This window comes from Maylandia zebra, linkage group LG12 (genome assembly GCF_041146795.1).
Source record: "Maylandia zebra isolate NMK-2024a linkage group LG12, Mzebra_GT3a, whole genome shotgun sequence".
In the NCBI taxonomy this organism is placed as follows: Eukaryota; Metazoa; Chordata; class Actinopteri; order Cichliformes; family Cichlidae; genus Maylandia; species Maylandia zebra.
The window spans coordinates 36,596,336-36,617,103 of record NC_135178.1 but is presented as its reverse complement, the minus strand read 5'-3'; the positions used below and the strand labels follow the sequence as shown (position 1 = coordinate 36,617,103).

General features: G+C 42.7%; 1 protein-coding gene across 6 annotated transcripts in view; it reads left to right on the top strand.

Moving 5' to 3' along the window:
* wdfy3 (WD repeat and FYVE domain containing 3) overlaps window positions 1-20,768 on the top strand; it is a 120,646-nt gene that overhangs the window by 44,892 nt on the left and 54,986 nt on the right. For 5 of the 6 annotated variants that reach the window (XM_004555668.5, XM_012920344.5, XM_004555667.5 and 2 more), the window contains exons 11-18: window positions 1,469-1,662; window positions 7,727-7,998; window positions 8,200-8,397; window positions 9,177-9,260; window positions 11,915-12,104; window positions 12,434-12,648; window positions 15,169-15,281; window positions 19,278-19,515. In XM_004555668.5, coding sequence (XP_004555725.3) covers window positions 1,469-1,662; window positions 7,727-7,998; window positions 8,200-8,397; window positions 9,177-9,260; window positions 11,915-12,104; window positions 12,434-12,648; window positions 15,169-15,281; window positions 19,278-19,515 — 1,504 coding nt within the window. The remainder of the gene's footprint in view (window positions 1-1,468; window positions 1,663-7,726; window positions 7,999-8,199; window positions 8,398-9,176; window positions 9,261-11,914; window positions 12,105-12,433; window positions 12,649-15,168; window positions 15,282-19,277; window positions 19,516-20,768) is intronic. The other variant, XM_004555669.5, reaches the window with a different exon arrangement.

Below are 20,768 nucleotides of genomic sequence, written 5' to 3'. Positions count from 1 at the left end.
CACGCTCATCGTTCGTCGGTCAGCTGTAGAAATGCAGTGAATCACAAGCATAAGCAGCAGTGAGAACACTGACAGCTCACAGCGCCGTTTGACCTTGATGATGACAACCGGGTGGTTCGGTGAGGACGACGATGATGTGTGTAATATTTGGAGCGCTTCACTCTGACACATTGATTACATTTACATTTTACGCTTGATCCTCCTCAGCTGGCCTGGAGAGACTTGAGCGAGATTAGAAAGAAATGATAGTAATGGGACTGCTCAAGGTTTTTATATTTGCAGATAAACTTAAATAAATATCAAGAAGGTTACAAAAAATATTTTTCAGTAAAGCATTTATCAAATGGGTTTTTAAGAAGAAGTTTGAACATGCCAAAACGTTCCTTATAAATGTTTAAAAGAAGGATCTAAGGTTATTTGTGCATAACTTCATAATTTTCATTTTACAAATCAAATGGGAAATTGAAAGAGACAAGTATTCTGGTGATTCTGGGGCCCAGTTGGTCCCTCGGAGCAACAACCAAATCTTCAAGGCTTGCAGTGAATGAAAGTATTTAAAGGTGCACTCTCTAGTTTTTTTTTTAAAGGTAATTTAATAGAAGAAAAAGGAAACTGTACATAGAATAGTGTGATTGCATCTTCCAATGATGCATTCTCATAAACTCAGAATTAATTCATTACAAATACATTGGAGCTGGTTTGTGGATTGTGGAAGCCACCATGTTACCCACACCGTATTTGAATCCTGTGGCCAGAAGGAAATCTCCTGTTTCACTAATTGTGTTTTACATGTGGTTAAAGTTTGGCCATACACGCAGTACATCAAAGGCAGAAAAGAGGTGTCCGAATGCCATGTAAGAGACATTTAAATTTGTGTCTGCACCTTCAGACTAAAGATATAAAGCATCATACCCATGTTTTATCATCAGAGAAGGAGTCCTCTTCACCAAATGAACAAAAATGTGATGAAAGCGCCACTAGCGTAGTCTCAAATCTGTCAGCAGATTAGATTTGCCATCCTCACGTCTCCAGACAGCTGATAAGAGCCGGCTAAACAACAAGTTATGAGCTAGCATCATGGCAGCTAAAAATCACACTTACCTCTGATTAACAGTTGAGCTACATTTTCACATCATATAAGACTTTATTAACTAAGCTTCCAAGTCCAGCAGAGGAACATCCACGTCACAGATGGTTGAACTCTGGCTGACAGTAGCTAACAATGGCTAACAGCGACTAACATTAGCTAACAGCGGCAAAAAAACACACAACAGTTCAGCGCGTCCTCAGCGTGTACATTAATTGTGACTCAACTTTAGAGCCGACCGCAGTAAAACTTGGATGTAGTCTTTATTATGTTGCAACCACAGGTTCTTAGTACTCTGAAATCTACCCATCAGCAACAAACTGGTTTATTCATTAATTGACCTGATTTCATTATGTTTTGTGTTTTCTTCTTTTCTTGCAGCTCTGTTCAGAGAGTTCGGTGGCGCGCGTTGCGTTCACAACATCGTGAAGTACCGCCAGTGTCGCGAACACGCTTTGCTCATCATCCAGCAGCTTGTCCTGTCGCCCAGCGGCGACGACGACATGGGAACGTTGCTGGGCCTCATGCACTCTGCACCGCCCAGTGAGCTGCAGCTGAAGACAGACATACTGAGGGTAACGGCTCACGCCACTCATTCGTCTTCTTTTTGTTTTAATCAATATTGTCGAAGCGCTTTCTGCTGGGATTCACCACTTATATTTTTTTAATTTGTGCAGTTTGTGTCTTTTTACATTTACTTCTGCTGAATTTGTTTTAGTAGACATTTAAAAAAAACCCGTCTGTGAATTTGAGTGAGATGGCTCAGGAAAGGAAAGTCTGTAATTTAAAAAATCAATATTCATTTGAAGCCCTGCATACAGTAATTGCTTCAAACAAGGTGCACTGAGAGCTAGGTGCACATAAAAGCATACACTACACTCACATTCACTCACACACAGACAGGATGTGAGCGAGGCTCATCTGCTGAAGCGTAATTGCATTTTCAGATTCCACTCCTTCAAACGAGGTTATTCACATGCCGAGGCTTTACTTGGATTAACCCGTCAGCATTTTACTCCAATTCCGTTAATCAGGGATTTTAATTATCGCCCTAAAAAGGATTCCAAAGAACTCATATCAAATCTGGTTTGACTTTAATAATTTTCCTCCCTCTTCTTCAGAGTTTAAGTATCACTTACACTAACGCACTGCAGACCCTCTAAGAGATACCACCCTTGTGAAGGTGTCCACGTATATATCTCGAGAGAGAACAGCCTGTCCCTAAAGCCTCCCCATGGCTGGTAAACTTAACACCCCAAAAGCCAAGTTTTATGTGCGTATAGATGTACCCTGGTGGCAATTTCCCAGGAAGAGGATGTCTTTAACATCCTGTGATTGGTTTTAAAAGCATTGTGCTGAGTCTGTAAGTCTTCTAAAGTAGCAGGAAACAGCTGGATCAGTGGTGCAACGTGTAACAGTTTTTACTTCTCCTTTATTCACTGTCCCTCCAGTGGGACATGTTTATAGGTCCCAGCTATACTCATTACTTTTCTAGCTGTAATTTTGAGAAATGGGCGATGGGAAATGTGAAAATCCAGTGCAGTGATTTCTCAGTACTGGGATGCAATTCTCTGTGAGATTTCACTGGTGGCGTGTTCCTTAGCAACAAAACATGGGATGTTCTTAGTTTTTCTTATTGCATCTAGGTGAAAAGCTAAGAACATCCCATGATTCAGTGTCTTGCCTTTCCCCTTTACAGCTTCAGTTCATTTCACGTTTGCAGACAGAAGTTTTTGCACAGCTCTCTTAACGTCCCACCAGTGTTTCAAAAGAAAAGACTTCATTGAGTTTTTTCTTTTGCTGCAGAGTTTGGGATCTGTCTTCTGTTGCATGGCCCAGTTTTAATGGTGGCCTCACGTTTGACTGTAGGACACTTTGGTACTGGTGACTTCAAGGTGCCAGGTCGTGTGGCTGCAAAGCAAACATAAGTCATCGCCCCTCCACCACTGTGCTGACATACTGCACAGTAGTATGACGTGTTTGTGTTAATATGGTGTCAGGCGTGGCGCTGTGCATTATGCCCCACGTAGTTCCAGAAGTCCTGTGGTTGGTTCAGAAACAAACCTAAGCTGTGCCGCTGTGTTTCCATGTTTGTTTTCGAGAGAAGAGGATCCATCTAAGCAACCCTTCCAAACAAGCTGTACTTTTTCTAATGTTGCTGTCATGATCTTGAACATTTAACATGGTAATGAGCAGGTAAACTGTCAAACAGGAGCCTGCCAAATCTTCTGCGTTTTACCCCTCAGCCATAAAAGGCTGATTGGATATTGTCATCACCTTGCTGGGCGGGTGGGCGGCATAACACTCAAATTTGTGATCGCGATAACTCAAGACTGAGGTGATGTAAAAAAAAAAATCCAATTGATATCATGGGTGTATCTAATAAAAATCTCAGACAAATGTCGGTGACCTGGACCTCAAGGTCAGAGGTTAGTAGTGGTGCAACGGATCACGGTTGATCCGAAATCCGAACCGATCCCACTCCACGGTTCGGCACGCACGTGACCTGAAGATTCAAAAAAGAAGAAAAAAAAAGTATGTGTATGGTGCGCGTGGTCAGTCTGTCAAGCGATAGCTATGGTCAGTGCTAGCGGTCCAAGTGGAGGAGCAGAGGAGTTTGCAGTATTTAAGCAGCCCTTTGCTGCCCAGTCTGACCGGGCTAAAGCTATTACAGAAGCTACTGGGGTGTTTAGCTGCAGACGGGACGCCGTATTCTGTTGTGCAAAACAAGGGGTTTAAACTATGATGAACATGCTTGAGCCACGCTATGATATCCCGTTGCGCGTCCACTTCAGTGACAAGATTGTACCCAGGCATGTATGCGCAGGAAAAGATTTAAGTTATGGCTGAACTGTCCCAGGCATCTTCTGTTGCTTTAACTGCTACAAATGGGTGGAGCTCCAGGGCAACGGAAAGCTACGTGACTGTGACCGCTCATTATATCACAGCGGAGTGCGATGTAATGAGCTGTATGTATTATTGTAGGGTCTACCTTACAATATAAAGCGCCTTGAGGCGACTGTTGTTGTGATTTGGTGCTTTATAAATAAAATTGAATTGAGTGGTAGATACAAAGACTCTACTGCCCCTTTAATAATTGCATGGAATGAGTCTTGAGTTGAATGTTTTTAACAGGCAAAAAATACTTCAAAAAGTAAATGTAAAATTTTTGTCTTTTTGTCTTTTTTTGCTTTTAGAGGTTAGGGGTCGATTTTTAGGAACACCATTGGTATGAGTGTCAAAGTCCGAGTTGACTTTGCTCTTGAGCCTTTTACAGCTGAGGGGTACAAATTAGTTTAAATTGTATCTTTAGGCGTTTTACTATCAGTCTCTCACAAACACGCATGATTGGTTCCCATTTCTTTAGCTGAATCGATGCAAAATGCCAAAGATCAGAGTCTGAAAGGCATAAAATTTTATTTTTGCACCAAAAAAAATACAATTTTATACTTTAATAGCTCTTTAAAAACCACCTTGGTTTTTAAAGGGCTATTAAAGTATGCTTTTCCAATGCAGGGAAATCGTATCTGGACAGAAAAGTACACAATAGAACCGTGTCTGACAAAAAAGTTTTGGTGTTCTTAAACAAGCCTGGAGAATTATTCCTGAAGACTACTTAAAGATATTACAAGAAGGCTCACCTCAAGAAGGTCATAATAAATATTGACACTCAAGCTTGTTAAAACCATACAAACTCTGTTTCTGGCTGTATTTCAGTGTGTGCTGGCACATGTTTCATTAATTGACTGCACTATTTTTCACCTTTTTCCTAACAGGATATAGAGAAATGAGCGACTGAGACTTTTGCACAGTGCTGTGTATATGTGCTACATAAATATAACCTATACATGTGCTACAGTCATTACAGTATGATGCTCTGCTGCCTGATGAGTGAATGGTACAGAGGGTGGTTAGGGTGGTCCGTCATGGATAACGGTTTGTTCAGTGAACTCTATTTGACCACAGCTTCAAAAGTAAATACATATACACATACTCTCACCAGCCACTTCAGTAGTTACACTGCAAAAACAAAACCTCAGTACTGCATTACTCATTACTCAAACTGCACTGTTGGTCACTGTAATGATTCTGAAGTGACAGAACAAGAAAGTGCATCTGATGATCCTGTCCTACTGGAAACAGAGGAACCTTTTCCACCAGCTGAACAGAGGCAAAGATCTAGGCCATGGGTGTCAAACTTGAATGAGCTGTGGGCCACTGCTGGCTCTGTCGTCTCATTGGAGGGTCACTTAGTGTTCAAGTAGTACAAAACAAACAAGAAAACACCCACAAATGTTTCTGAAAATGTAGCGTTTTCTTTTTGTTTTTTTAAATTTCAAATATTGTTTAACAAGACAAATCTGCAAATGTGAGCGTAATAATTTTTCTCTCTCTTAACCGAAGCCGTTCATTGAACTGCCAAATAAACAAACTCGTCCTCTCTTTCCGGCCAGAAACGTGGCAGCACTTCTGCTATAATTTTGTTCGTATTTAACAAAATAAAAATGCAGACATAAGTGTGCACATTAGTTTTTGACTCTCAGTGAACTAACGCAGCCAATCCCTCGACATGTTTGTGCTCTCTGCTCATGTTGCCTTCATATTAAATCATTTTTGGCTTTTTAAAGAACTTCTTTGAACATTGCAGTCAACAACAAACACATCCTTCCTAACAAAAAAAGTACCTTCAAGGGTCAAATTGCATTAGATTTCTTCACGTCAGCTGCAAGTAGGGGTGGCGTGGGCCGCAAGTGGCCACCGGGCCGCGAGTTTGAGACCCCTGTCCTAGGCGGTCTGAGGCAACTCTTTGTGCCTTCCACAAACCACAGTCTCCAGAAGACAAGACCGTGGAGTTGATCTACCCCTTTGAGTTTCAGGGTTTTTTCAGCATTTGGTCAGCATTTCCTGATCTTGCTCATGGTGCCAAATAAGCCTGTCCCACCGACTGGACAGAAGCAAAGCATCCTGTGCAACTACAGAATATTCACAACTAAATCAAAGCCCTGAAATTGAAGCGGTCGACCAAGGACTCGACCCTCCTCCTGTTTTTCATCCCATTTCTTTCTTTTTTGTCCTCTGTTCACTTCTCCCTCTCTACCACCGTCCCCCATTCCACTCGATGTCCTTCCCTCGCTTCCTGCCGATTAGCCTTCCCATCATGTTCCCTTCCTGACTCTTTTCCTCCCTCCTTGCCTCCTCTTTCTCTTCCTTTCTTCATTCCTATCGCCCTCCTTGGTATCTCGCTCTGATTCCCTGTTTTGCTCCCTCCCCACCACCTATTCCTCCCAGCCTTCCTCCCTCTCTTTCTCCCAATCTGCCTTCCTATCTTCCTTCCCCCCTCATCTTCTTTACTCCCCCCCAGTCTTCCTTCACTCCCTTTCATCTTTCCTCATCCCTGCATTCCACTCTCTGTCTTCTCCTCTATTTTCCTCCCTACATTTCTCTACCTTCATGCTCTTCTCCCCCACTTAATGTCCCCCTCTGAGACGGTCTGTGATTATTATTGGGATTGATTATTTAATCATTATCTTAAATAATCAGTCCCAGGTGTTGTGGGAATACCAAAACATTAAAACATTAAATTTTAAAATAACTAAATATAAAAAAGTTTGTTTAATAAATGAGTTCAGGGTACTGAGAGTGTCAGAGAATGAGAGTTATTTGTGCAAATCAGAAATAAAGTGATGATTCCAGTACAGCAAAATCAGGAAAAATAAATAGTTTTCATAAATAAATCATTTTCATCAACTATGGAATAGTTTTAAGATTGAATTTGGTTAATGCAGTCCGTCTTCTGCTCTCCACACTGACGTCCTGGTCTTTAAAGAGTTATTTTTCCTCACGTTACCATTACAAGTGTATAAAAATAATGTATTGATTGTTTTCAGATATCCACGACTGTCAAGTTAGCCTGAGTAACATTAGTACCAGTACTTCTTTAGTTTGTTATATTCTTGACCGAAATACTGCACATGTACTTATTGCAGTATGCAGAGAAGCATGCATCATTTAGTTGTGCATCGCATGCTTCCATCATTTTTACTTCAGAGGTGATGATATTAAAAAGCTCCCGGTGGTGCTGTTTATTTTTTATTGACACCGCACGTCACCGGTGTCATTCAAAAGCTTCACCTGCTGTCGGTTGCAGACATTTTTCTCCCTGTTTGCCAATTAAAACCTTTGCCTGTCATAGTCGCTCTGTGTTCTCAGGCATTTTTTTTTTTTTTTTTACCTCCCCAGACGCATATCTAGGTTACAGTTTGATGTTTCAGTTTGGTCGCTTGCAAATGCAAACCATAAAAACCGAGTCGGTGCAGCGAGGCGAAGAAACCCAGAGGGGCTCATAAATATGTCCCTGAAAAAGAACAATGAGAGGAAAAATGAGTTGATGAATAGAAATGTGATTGAAGGGGTTGACAAAAAATAAATGAGATGAAAAATCAAGACAGGAGAAAATAACTGAGCAAGTTATAAAGTAAATAAGTGGGAGTTCAGGTCTGTCAGGGAAGGAGAAACATGGCGTGTGACATCGTCAGAAGACATTACGCATCAAGCTACGTTAGCTAAAGCAAAAACAGTAGCGTTTGTAGACGTGTCCGTCTGTAAAAATCCCAATGAAATAATCCTTCCTCTCTTCAGGCTTTGTTATCCGTGCTGCGAGAGAGTCACCGCACTCGGACGGTGTTCCGCAAGGTGGGCGGCTTCGTCTACGTCACCTCGCTTCTGGTGGCCATGGAGCGCTCGCTGTGTCAGCCGCTGCGACACGGCTGGGAGCGCGTGAACCAGAACCAGGTTTTTGAGCTCCTGCACACAGTCTTCTGCACGCTCACCGCCGCCATGCGCTACGAGCCAGCCAACTCGCACTTCTTCCGTACGGAGATCCAGTACGAGAAGCTGGCCGACGCGGTCAGGTAAGGACCGCCTGTTCAGGAAAGAAGACGTTTTGTTTTGTGGACACAACACACTGAGCAGTCGAGTAGACCACAGTTTGTCAGAAAAACATCCAGATAGTTGAAGTTGAGTGAAATTAAGACTTTTGAACGTGTTATGATTGTTTGTATGAGTATGGTTGTCCTCTTGCCTTCTCCTAACAACTGCTCGCCGTCCTCCAGGCTGCTGGGCTGTTTCTCAGACACTAAGAAGCTGGGCCCCACAAGTGTGTTCCCCTCTAACGCTCAGCCTTTCCAGAGGCTCCTGGAGGACGAGGCCGTCCCTGGAGGCTGTGCAGGAGACAGTGTCTGCCCTACGCTCAAGCACTGCAGCAAGCTCTTCATCTATCTGTACAAGATGGCCACAGATTCTTTTGACAGGTCAGCAAAGCAAAGACCCAACAGTACAGCTTTGTTAGGAACATTTATTCAAGATTAATAATAAATATAGCTCTAAATGCACAATCTGTATGTTATAATTTCACCATCCTCTCTTCACACAATAACCAGCAGATATAATATCCAGCTGTCAGCAGTGTGCATATTGCACCACTGTGAAACCCCTGAAAGTGTGGCTGCCCGCTCACACACGTGCAGTATAACATAGAAGCTGCACAGCCTGGTGGTGCTGTCATGTTTTCCAGAATTCGTGACATTTCAGCTGTCAAATATTCCAAACTTCAGTGCGCCTACGATTCCTCTGCAAACAAAAGAAAAACTCTCAAGACAGTCACTTTGTTGTTTGCTCTTTGTGACAGATTGTAGTTGCTTAGTTTGAGCTCGAATTGAGTTGAAGATATGTTAATTTTCTGGATAATTACAGTCCATCTGCATGTGTGCACCACAAAGGTCTAAAACAAACTTTAAACTTTGTGATTTCTTATCCATATTTAGTAATGCAGTTATTAAAGTAATCTCCTCACGCTACATGCCAGGATCATGTGTAGGTGGCGTTGTGCATGTGCCCCAGCCGGAGCTCTGATCCTGTTTTCTCTGTCACTTTTCCACTAACAACCTCTTCCCCTTCTTTTCTCTCTTTCTGTTTCTCTTCCTTTAACCTCTGGCGCTGTCTGGCTGTTCATCCTCGGTCTGGCCCATCTGCACGGCCGTGTGTGTGTGCATGCCTGTGTCTGAATGTGTGCGCGCGTGACGCGATGCAGTCGTGCGGAGCAGGTGCCTCCCTGCCTGACTCACGAGACCTCACTGCCCTCCCCGTGGGGCACGCCAGCACTCGCCAGGAAGAGGTAGCTACAGCGCTCTGTCACTTTCCTCACCCTCATCCCTCCTTCTCTGTCATGCTTACCTTCAGTAGATACTAAAAGAGACCTGCTGTGTGCCAGAATAACCACTGATCCGTTAACTGTCACATAGAGCTACTTTTAGCTGTTTTACAGGAATTAAACTTGTTTCCTCATTTTTAAAACAGACACATATGAACATTAAAGAGGACCTAATGCTTTTTCTGCTCATAGTAATCATGCCCAAAGTGCTGGTAATCCATGTGAGACACTCAGGCTTCAGGGTGCTCTGAACACACAGTGTCAGACAGTTTTTTTTACTCTTTGATTTTTATGATGCCGTAGAGCACAGACGCACTCACTCACCGACTGTTCCCCTTTGTGAGGGGCAGCCAATTAGAAGAAGGGCGACTTAAAGGGAGAGCAAGGAGCTAAAGCAGCTTAATTTAGATGAAGTGAGTGCATAGACCAACGGCCAGTATACGATTTATTAAACCACCACAAAGTGTGCGGTTTGTGCCATAGATGCACTAAACACTGCTGTAATTAGTAATTACTCCCTATAATTCTCTAATAGTTTATGTGGAACGTCAATGCTAAAATATAATTATTATTGTTGTTCATTAATTTTTTACATTTTTTACAAAAAAAATCACAAGAAAGCGAAACTATTTTTTGTTATTAAGATGCCAAATTATAGTTATTTACACTTAATTTCTCTTTTTTCAGAGGACAGTGTGAAACATGTTTTTGACAGATTCCTAAAATACTTGTTTTCTTCTGTTTATGACAGCTGGTCTAATAAATTTGTTGAGCTCAGTAAATAAGGATAATTTTAACCGTGACTCATTAGAGGTTTACTCTGGTAGACGAGAAGAAGAACAGCATATTATATGGCCTTTAAAATGAAGCACTATTCATGAGTAGTTTTAAAGACACAACTATATTACCTGTGGTGTCCAGAGGCTTAGAGATCATCCACAACATCATACTCAAACTGTTTTATCAGATTCAAACTTTATGATTTTCGCTGCCAAAAGAGTGCAGCAGATATTTCAGCATCTACAGAAAATGACAAGTCAGTGAGTCACAGTCATCTGTTTAGCAGTAAGTGATGTCGTGCAAGAAAAATGTATTTTTTGGTAAATGCAGTTTTCTCTGTGTGTTTTGACTCTTCGTTCACACGTAAATGCTGATTTGAAAGCCTGAAAATGAAGCACGGACAAAAGAAGATCCTGATTAGATGTTACTGGCTTCATTTCTTTGAAACAGGGTGTTGGCCTTGACCTTTTTAAAAAACAAATTAATACTGGAGGTGATTTAAAGTAGTAGAATGACTAAAACAGTAGTTCAAGCTCTTAGCTGCATACACAAACTGCTTTAAATGAATTCATGTTTTGTTGCGACCCCCGCTGAGACGTTTCTCCACACTGTCAGACAGATTCAGTCTAAATTACTGTGCGTTTTTCTTCTCATCACATTCCTCCTGTGCTCCTCTGTCCTCTCTTCTATCTGCTGAAATTGCCCCTCTCTCTCTAAAAACCCAATCTCTGCTCCTATTTGAATTTCATTTACAAAGGGAAAACTGGTCGGGACATTTTAAATGTGCTCTGCTGTCTGCTGTCAAGGTGAGGCCGAGGGTCTCTCCCCTGCAGACTTCTCCCCCTCCGCCTGTCTGGATCGGCTCCAACACTGCATATTCATGAGGAGGACTAATTTGACAATTAGAGATGATGGGGCACTCGTCCTTGCTAATGCACTTCATTATAAGATCTTCTTTGTGGATTTAATAGCGTCGCAGTTGCTTCCTGTGTTTTTACTTCAGTTTCAACAAGTCTGTTTACGATCGGAAGCCTTAGTTTACTCAGGTTTATTTGGCAGCCTGAATAATATGAAGAAAGTTGCTAAATACTTAATTTTTTTCATTGTTCCATAAAAACAAAAGCTTGTCTGGTGTCATTTTGCTGCTCAGCTCAAACAGCGAGTTTTGCCTTGAAGAACATGGCGGTGATTGTGATGTGCAAATTGCAGCAATCAGCGCCGTGATCATCATGTTTATGACAGTGACATGAAAAAGCTGTTCTTGTTTTTTTTTAATGTTCTTTAGTCTGAAAAAGGAACTCTTTCAGTTGCACGCTAGGATACCTCATGTTTTTAGACCGTGTCCACGCTGAGCCAGCTAAATCTGAAACAGCAGCGTGAAAATAAAGCAAGATTTTACACTTTAAGCTTTAAGTCTCCATTTACATTATTGTAATGTACATTATTGTACTTTATTGAGCCCCGTGGGGAAATTGCTCTCTGCATTTAACCCATTCACTCAGTGAAGCAGTGGGCAGCCATTGGGCGCCCGGGGAGCAGTGTGTAGGGACGGTACCTTGCTCAGGGGTACCTCAGGGTAGCTGTTAAGGGGAATCGAACCCCCGACCTTCCGATCATGGGGCAACCACTCTACCTACTGAGCTATCCCAGCCCTTCTCCGTGGCCAAAAACTCAACATTCTGATCCTTTATGAAAAGAAAAGTTTATATTTACAGGAGCAAAGTTTTCACAGTATTTTTACCTTTTGTTTCTGTGTGAAATGTTATGTGAATATTTTCATGCAGCTTGCTTTGAAAAAGCCAATTTTGACTTCCCTCTCTCTTCCTTTGTGCTCCCAGACACGGTTACTACGGCACGTCGGGGCCCCCTGCACCAGCGAAAGCCCTGACTGACCTGAAGCTCCACTTAACGAACTCCTCCCACCCCATTTCCTCATCGTCCTCAACAGACATGGTGGTCATTCACCCAGGGGCCGTGCTGGCCATGGTGGACCTGCTGCCCTCCGTCTCCTCTGACAGCCAGCCAGAGGTGAGGAAATGAAAGGCAATGTGCTTCCTGTCAAAGTGGGTGAAGGGATTCGATGGCAGGCAGGAAGTGCCTTTTTTCAGTTGGGTTTTTCACGTCAGACGGCAGCCAGACAGTGTGAGTCAGCTACATATGTGTGTTTTAGGGGAAAGTCAGTCGTATTGAATGATTACATGCAGGTAATTAACTTACTAATCAGTGAATTGCCCAAAGCACCCTCTCACAATTTCCTGATTTTGCTTATTTTTGCCTCTTTACAGGGCGATTTAAACTAAGCTTAAGTCTTAGTCTTGGTTTTAACGTCTAGCTCTCCAACTTTCTGCTCCTCCTAGCATGCCCTCGACCTGCAGCTGGCAGTCGCCAACATCCTGCAGCTCCTGGTGAACAGCGAGAGGAACCAGCAGGTGTTGTGTGAAGCCTGCCACCATCAGCGACTGTTGCAGCGCTGCAGCCAGGCCCTCAGCGATGAAGACCACCCTCTGCACCCGCCGCTGCAGAGGATGTTCGAGAGGCTGGCCTCGCAGGCCCTGCAGCCGATAGCACTCAGGTACTGAAGCTGGCCATGTTGATAACATGATGTAGGCACCAACAAACCTAAACTGAGAAGCTTCAACACTGAAATGCTGCCCCAACAATGACTGTTTCAGATGATAATAAAGAGATTAAAATAAAAGCATAAAAGCAAGACAACTCAAACAAATATTTTAACTATTATTCTTTTTTTTTTTTTTGAAAATCTAAATGAAGTTTCAGATGAAATCCTTGACTAACATCACAGAAACACACAAGGTCAGATTAGGTGAGTCTGGCTAACATCAGCGGTGCTATCGCCAGCTGACACCTGCACAGTCCGTTTACTCTGACACAGCCTTTCTTTTTCCAGATCAAAGAATGCAGTCCCAGCTGGAGCCAATCAACATCTTCTATATTAATAAAATATGAATTATTAGTCTAACTAATTACTATTTATACTACAACCTTAAACCCAACCTCAGACCCCCTTAACCAACATTACATCAAACCCAAATCTTTATGAGGCTTTCTCTCAGACTCTTAATTCTAAGCACAATAAACCTCTGATGCACACTGTTTCATGAGGTACTTTACTGCTGATGGAACAGAATCAGCAACCAGGTTTAAATAGTGAACAAATGCATCACATGAAAACAGATTTATCTGTGGTGAAGTAAGATATATAAAGTATTAGAGACAAAAAAGAAAAGGCAGTGCGTTACTTTGCTTTATGGAGGTCCATCACTGTCCATAACTGTTAGACGGAGGAGGGATCTAAATCTCATTCATAACCAAATATCGGTCCAGGTTATTATTTCCACATGAAAACAAAAGAAAGCCTTAATTAATAATTATTTAATTATTCATTCATTCATTAACATCCCAGCGTGTGCAGTTTAAAGTCTCAGAGAGAAGGTCGGCTGTTCAGGGAAAGTTGACGTTCAGCTGTTTCTTGGTTGTAGCTGGTTTTTTAAATTGGTTTTAGTCATGTTTGTGACACGTGTCTAACATTATTTTTAAGTTCGATTTTTTTTTTTTTACTCCATTTAACCAGTAAATAAGAAACCAAAGGACAGACCCACAAAAACCTGAGAACAATGAAGAGATGTAATACCTCACATTCAGGGTTTTTTAAACATTAAAGTGTTTGTCTGGACTTTTCTGCACAGACCTGAGCTTGGAGCAAATAATATTTTATGAACAAAATCATTTTGTTCTTGGAAAGCAGTTTTGTTTTTTTATCATGCTAATGTGCATTTGCATTGTCGGGTTTCACTGAATGAAGACTGATTTTATATGCAGGCAAAACGGAGTGATTCTCATTTCCCGCTTGACTTGTTACGTGAGATGGGAGATTGGGGTTGAGGGACAAGACTGAAAGTTATTTGACATGCACATGGTTGGTTGTTTTCATATGTTAATGCGGCCTGCCTGGCTCACATTCTCTCCCTCCAGCTGGATTTATGCTGGGGGTACACATATCGCTGTCTGTCAGCCTGTTCCCCATCCTTCCCTTCATTCCCCCCCCCCCCCCCCCCCCTCCCTGTCAGGCCTACCCCTCATATTTCCACTCCTCTTATTCTTTTCTTCTTCCCATTTGTATTTTGTTTCTGCTCTGTCAACATCAGCCAGCAGCAAAGCTCCAGAGTCTTTCTGCCTCCTCGGTGCCGCTCTGATATCGTCTGCTTCCAGCCGCTGGTGTCGCACATCGAGCGCTCTGACAGCAGACGCAAACAATCACAGCAACACTTTGCATTCGTGTCACTTACATGCCGGTCAACCATGTCACTGACTTTGAGACAGACAGAAAATGCTGTAAACCTCAGCTTTTTGAGGAGCGGAAGTAACTGCTGACTTAACAAACTGCATCCAATTAGGATGTGCTTCACTGCTTAATGAGAACATAAAGGACACAGTATGGCAGGGGGACCCTGTGGGAGTGCAACGACTAAACCCAGCAGTTGTTTTTAATTGGTTATGTAATAGTGTCACTGAAAAACAGGAATGCGCCTAAAAGAGTACAATAGGCCTCGAGGCTCATGCTTTACACGAGCACGGCCCAGGTACTATATTTAAAAGATTTCTGCATCCTTAATGGCAAAAGTTTGGACACCAGTTTGTACCTTTCATTTCTGGGAAGGTTTCACTTATGGCTGAGGACCATCTATGTGCATATTAGGGAGCGTATCTGCAAAATGTGCATTTGGGTATAGAAGTAATCACTTTTGAAAAACACCTCCGTGTTGATGCCGAGCCAAATGCATGCTCACTTCCTCCTTCCACATGTTGTTAATAGGATGATTGAAGTGTGAAGGCAAGCTTTAGTTTAGTTCCTTGCCTAAACAAAGGCGCTCTTCTCAAAGCCACTGAAAGGACTTTTGGATTTTCAGTAACAGTGGGGGGGAAACAAAGGCTGAGGTTATTTTAAAACAGGAGCGCTACTTAAATAAGGTTAATTAAACTGAAATAAAGGAAGTTCAGCAGTGATACTGGCCTAATTGTTTTTTCTTTGTTCTTTCTTTATTCCTGACTTCCTGCTTATCTTCCCCTTCAGGGAGTTCTTACGGCTCGGGAACCCGCTGAACTGTGGCGCCTGGGACAAGAAGCTGTTGAAGAACTACCGGGTCCACAAACCGAGCTCTCTCAGCTACGACGCCGAGATGAGAAGTAAGATTGTAACATTCGATCATTGTACTCACTGTTCCACAGATCTCCGGTGAAATATTCCTACAAGTGTTTTTTGTCAGAGATATTAAATAAAACACAAGTCGGGTTTTGGTGTTCTTATCAGCTGTCAGTCGGTTACACTTACCAAGTGCATAGACTGGATCATACCAACTACACACACTGCATCCACACAGATAGAATCTATCCCAGGATAAAGTATTAAACTGCCTGCATAAGTATTTGTTATAGTTGGGTTACAGGCCTCAAACGTATTATTAAAGTGCCGACTAAAAGGTAACCACCTTAGAAACCTCTGTGTTTCTGTTTTATCACCTATCACACAACGTTCTTTGGTATTAGTCGAACAAATATAGTTTCTTATACCGACACAGGTAAAATTCTCACTTCGTAATAGCTGAGAATTGAAGAGCTCTTTTCACAGCAGCCTTCCAAGTGCAGCTATGAAGGATGTGCCACCTGGGAGCGATTCCCATCTGCCGTTGTGATGCAGGCTTCTCCTGGGAGAAAGTGTCATTTTTATTTATTTATTTTTTAACAAAAGCTTTAAAAAAAAAAAGGAGAATCATCTTTTCTTTGCTCTATGATGAATTCCCCAAAGAATAACATCTGATGTTAGAGTATGAGCTTTGCTTAGTTCCTTAACGCCAGATTAAAATGCTCAGATGGTCCGTGTGCTTTCAGAGTGGTCGGAGGAACAATCGGAATTAATTACGTATGAACTTTACAATTTATCCAGAGCTCCTCATTTCCGTGCCGGATCAAAGATAGAAGGCAAACCTAATCAGGTGTCCTTCCTTGCATCCGTGTTGTTAGCCGCTTATCCAGTTTGGGATCTCGTGAGCGCTGGAGTTGATCCCAGCTGTCACAGGCTGAGAAGCGGCGTGAAGCCTGAGTATCAAATGGCTAACATGGCGACACAGATGAGCACGCTCATATCCACCCCTCCTACCAATTAAATCTTCCTGTAATGGTTATTTATATGTTATATATATTCAGACAGCAGCTGACAGTAGACAGAATGCAGCTATGACTCGAGGACTTACAGATACACTAATTAGCACGTGGCGTCATTTCAACGTGCTTTAGCTGCTTTTCATTTCGTTGCTTTTTGGAAGCAGGAAGTTGTTAGAGCGGTCTTCTTGTCCACTGATTAAAGCGACGTGTAAACTCCATGTTTAAACAAAGATCGGCTCGCCTCTGTGAATGTAATGCAAATGGCTTGTTTTCCATCAACAGCTGCTAATGTTTGTAATTTTCTGGGCTTCTCAGCATGTCTTAATTGCTTATTGTGTCTCCTCCCAGCTGAGAATGGATATCAAGGCCCCAGTAATTACTGCTCTTTACAGACAGCCACTGGGAGAGCACATATTGCCATCTTTCTCTGTGAGAAGAGTCTGGTTTATTAGCTGCCATTGATGGCTGTTGTAATTCTTGCTTTCATCCAATTCGTCTTTGTCACATCTGCTGACTCTTTAGAAATGAGACGACCCATGTTCTCAATAGAAGGTGAAATATGTTACCTTAGCGCGGGACGTTATTATCGCCCTTCTGGGGCGATGAAAATCCAGCTTTGATTTAATGTGGCCTACTCGCAGTCGGTGTTTTCAGTGCTGTGGGAGTTTTCATGGGCGGACCAAGCTGTGAGAGGTTTTTACCACTCTCTCTGAATCTAATCTAATTGGAAAATAAATGTTATTTTGAATAAACAAATGCAAAATTTGAAGTGCTGGAATTCTGTCAAGACATTTTTAGGACAGTAGAGAAACCACTGTTAGATGGGGAGATGAAACAAGCTGCTTTAAACTAAGAGTAAAAAGTTCATTTGTATTTCTTTTGGGTTTCCGACTACACATTTGCCTCTATAGTGAGGAAAAAACATATATTTTTCTGCTCCGGGGTTTTAAAATCAGGCTATTTTTAAGGTTTAAGGATTTTTTTAAAGTTTGATTTTGAAACTTGTAATAGCCAAATTTAAACTTAACTATCTTGAAGTGTTGTATTATCTTTCCATTAAGACCTTATATGTAGGGAAGGTCATGTTAATTCTTGGCCTCATTCTTTACAGTTTAACAGGTCAATAAGGTTTCTGACTTTAGAACAAAACGTTATGACTGTAGTCTGGTTCCCTGAAGAAAAGGAACAACATGCAGTACGTACAGTGTGGAATATGACGTCCCTGCGTGTGCCAGCTGAAGACACCTTTGAACCACAGCTTTAAGCCACATGACCTGTAATGACATATTTGAGGCCCCTCCTGCACATATACGTCCCTCAGTTTGATAAACACTCCTGACTGAGCCCAGCTTCTCAGTGGGGAGACTGTCTTGTACCTCGTTCCTCTGCTTCAGGGAACAGAAGCTGTTCGCTTTCAGTTGATTCACTTGGTAGCACACATACAGTATGGAAGGGATGTATAAATGCCCCCAGAGTTGTCACTGAACCAGAACAAAAGTGTGTGGTGATGGCCAACTAGCTGCAGCACAGATATCACTCACAGGGACCCCTTTAAATGGGGCACATGAGGTTTCCAATCCCCTGATGCGCTCACACCCTGAGGCAAAGAGAGACCTTTGGTTCTGTGAGATGCTGGGAAGATAGCCTCCATAATCCAGTTGGAGAGCCTCTGCTTAGGCAGAGTTTTATGGATTATTACAGCAGTTAAACAGCTTGGCCACATAAACACACATTCTGAGTGTGGTCAGTGTAGATTCACATCACACACAGATGAAGGTTCATCTCTTCCTCAGATGGAAAAGGATGAGGGCAAAAAGTGAGAAGCTGAAAAGCGTGTGCCAGAAGCATGCACGGACGAAGCATGAAGGTCACCCTCTCTTTACTGAAGGCAGCAAAGAGGCCGTTCGAAACAACCCAGTATTATGTAAAAGAAACTTCATAGCTATAGAGTCAAAAAATGGACTGAAAGACAACTTGAACCTGGCGTCCAGCTCCAGACAGGGTCCATAGGTGGGCACAGTGATGTGGTAGCGGTTTGCTCCGTGAAGCCATTAGCTTGGAGACAAAATCTGGGAACATGGGCAGGTGGATTTTGATTGTTGTGGCTCTGAGCTTATGAAAAACCCCCACGAACTGTGACGGTTTCTGAGCTGGCAGAGGGGAGGGCTGCTCCACCTGCAACCTTTTTGTTGCATAGTGAAAGAGGGAAAAGGGAGACATGTGGTCTTTGCCAGCCCGCACAGCAGCAGCGGTGACAGGCTGGTTCACACGCTATCTACCAACTATCCATGAATGTCCGGTCCTGCATGTCATCGTCGTCCTGGTGAGCATGCAGCTCGTGCCTCACATGGTTATGGCTCACGCTTGGCTTAACCCATCAACATACTCCATGTGTTTACTCAGCTGTTTGCTGGGTCATCGACTGAATACTTCTTGCCTTTGGACTCGCATGAATCTGCATCCTTAGACTCTAAGAGGAAAGAGAAATGCCAAGCAACAGCAGCCTTTCACAGCTCTACCTACAAAGCTTTGGGTTAAGTCAACCCTCTCATACCGTGGACAGTCTCCAGGTAGACGGGGCATTCCTCATGCTGGTCTCACAGAGAAACTTCACCCATGTGGACAGACTTGCTTCGGTTTGTGACTCATACCAAAATGACAGGAGTGTCTATTCACAGGCAGGGTCCACATATGTCATCACAGGTCATCTGCTTTAAATAGAGGTGTCTTCAGCAAGACAAACAGCTGCGTGATACTGTATGTGTTGTACAAAGTGAAGGAACTGAAACAGAACTAGAAAATTTTGCACGTTTCACAATTACATCTTTCTGCTTTTGAATGTCATGAATTAAAAAGTAAAGTAAGACTAATAAGCGTCCTGAGGCGACGGTTCTTGTCATTTGATGCCATATAAATAAAATGTTATTGATTTGAATAGCTAACCAAACAGGAGCCACCTTTCAGTCCTGAATCGTGGATCTTGCATGTCTTGACTCTAACCACGCCTTCTTAATCTCACAGACAGCATGACCACTTCCATGGAGGGCTTCGGCCCCGACAGCGTCTTCACCACGCCGGCGGAGGACAATGGCCAGTATCGCATCAGCCGCAGCCTCGTGCGCTCCGCTGAGGGCAGCACCGTACCCCTCACCCGAGTCAAGTGCCTGGTGTCGATGACAACCCCCCATGACATTCGCCTGCACGGATCAGCTGTTACACCTGCATTCGTGGAGTTTGACAGCTCGCTGGAGGGCTTTGGGTAAGTTATGGTTAACAGACCTTAAGTGCATTTGGTTTTCCAGTCGTATGCAGTAATGGTTATATTTTTGATTATGATATTTGCAACAATGTAACATTATTCAGATGAGACCTTTGTTACCCGGTTCTTTGTGACCTTTCATTTCTGAGGCCCAGTTCAAAAATGCTAACATGTGTCTTTAACACACTGGATTTCTGACGTTGCCACACAGGATGTCTCATGATTAAGTTCTGGGGGATTCTAACCTGACCTTCAGCCTGACCAAACTTGGCTTATCTTGGATATCAGGAGACAGAATTGATATGTTTGTGACAGCTGCTTGCAAAGTATATATCAACTTGACATTAATGCAGCTATGAAACCAAAACATGCTCCTGTAAACATGTGCCCTGCAACACAGAGGCAACAGCTATTCTGTTCATTACATTTCTACATTTCAGTCCTTATTAAATTAAAAATTATATTAATGTGACAATCTCTTTCAGACTTAAGGAGCGGGACAAACTTTGGTGTACATTTTGGAAAATACTGATGCCTTTATGGAAACAAATCTGTATATAAAGAAGTATAACTTGTAAATGTTTTATATCCATATAAGAGTGGCAGACTTGATTCTTACAGTTATTTTTCATCAGAAAAATCTAACGTGCACTCCCGTGATTGGATACTCTTATAAGATATACGATGTATATAAAGCATAAACACTTCCTGTAACTTTTCCTGTCCTTATGGGTGGAGTAACAGATGGTGCCCATTCTTTTGTAAACCATTTTCGCCCTAAATCTCTTTGCGGATCAATTTTCCTCGCCAGTGAAACACGCCTGAGGATGTAACGTTATTTTCCCCCGCCCTAAACAGGTTGTGTGTGAGTGTCTCTTAGCAGTACCTGCTACTGTCTCAGCAGGAGCCTGTTATTCGCCTCCAGTTGTGGAGCTGTGCATACAAATAGGCTTATTTTCCGCCTTTTATGTCACACGGAGCCCTCGGCTGCTCGTTGTGCCGCGGCTGATGCCGCCCACTGCACCCCCCGGTTTGTGTTGTGTGTTAGCACCACAGTCAGCGCGGGGGTCAGAAGACGGTGTGTGGGCTGTGACCTCAACACTTCGCCCCCATGCTTTTGCGGACATGTTGAGCTGAGACGCAGTTGTGATGTGTTACATTCTTCATGAATATTCATAAGTGCATCTTGCAGAAGATCATAGTAGAGGTTTTCTGTCAGTGTAGCTAAAGGTTGGTTACTGTGAGCCAACTGC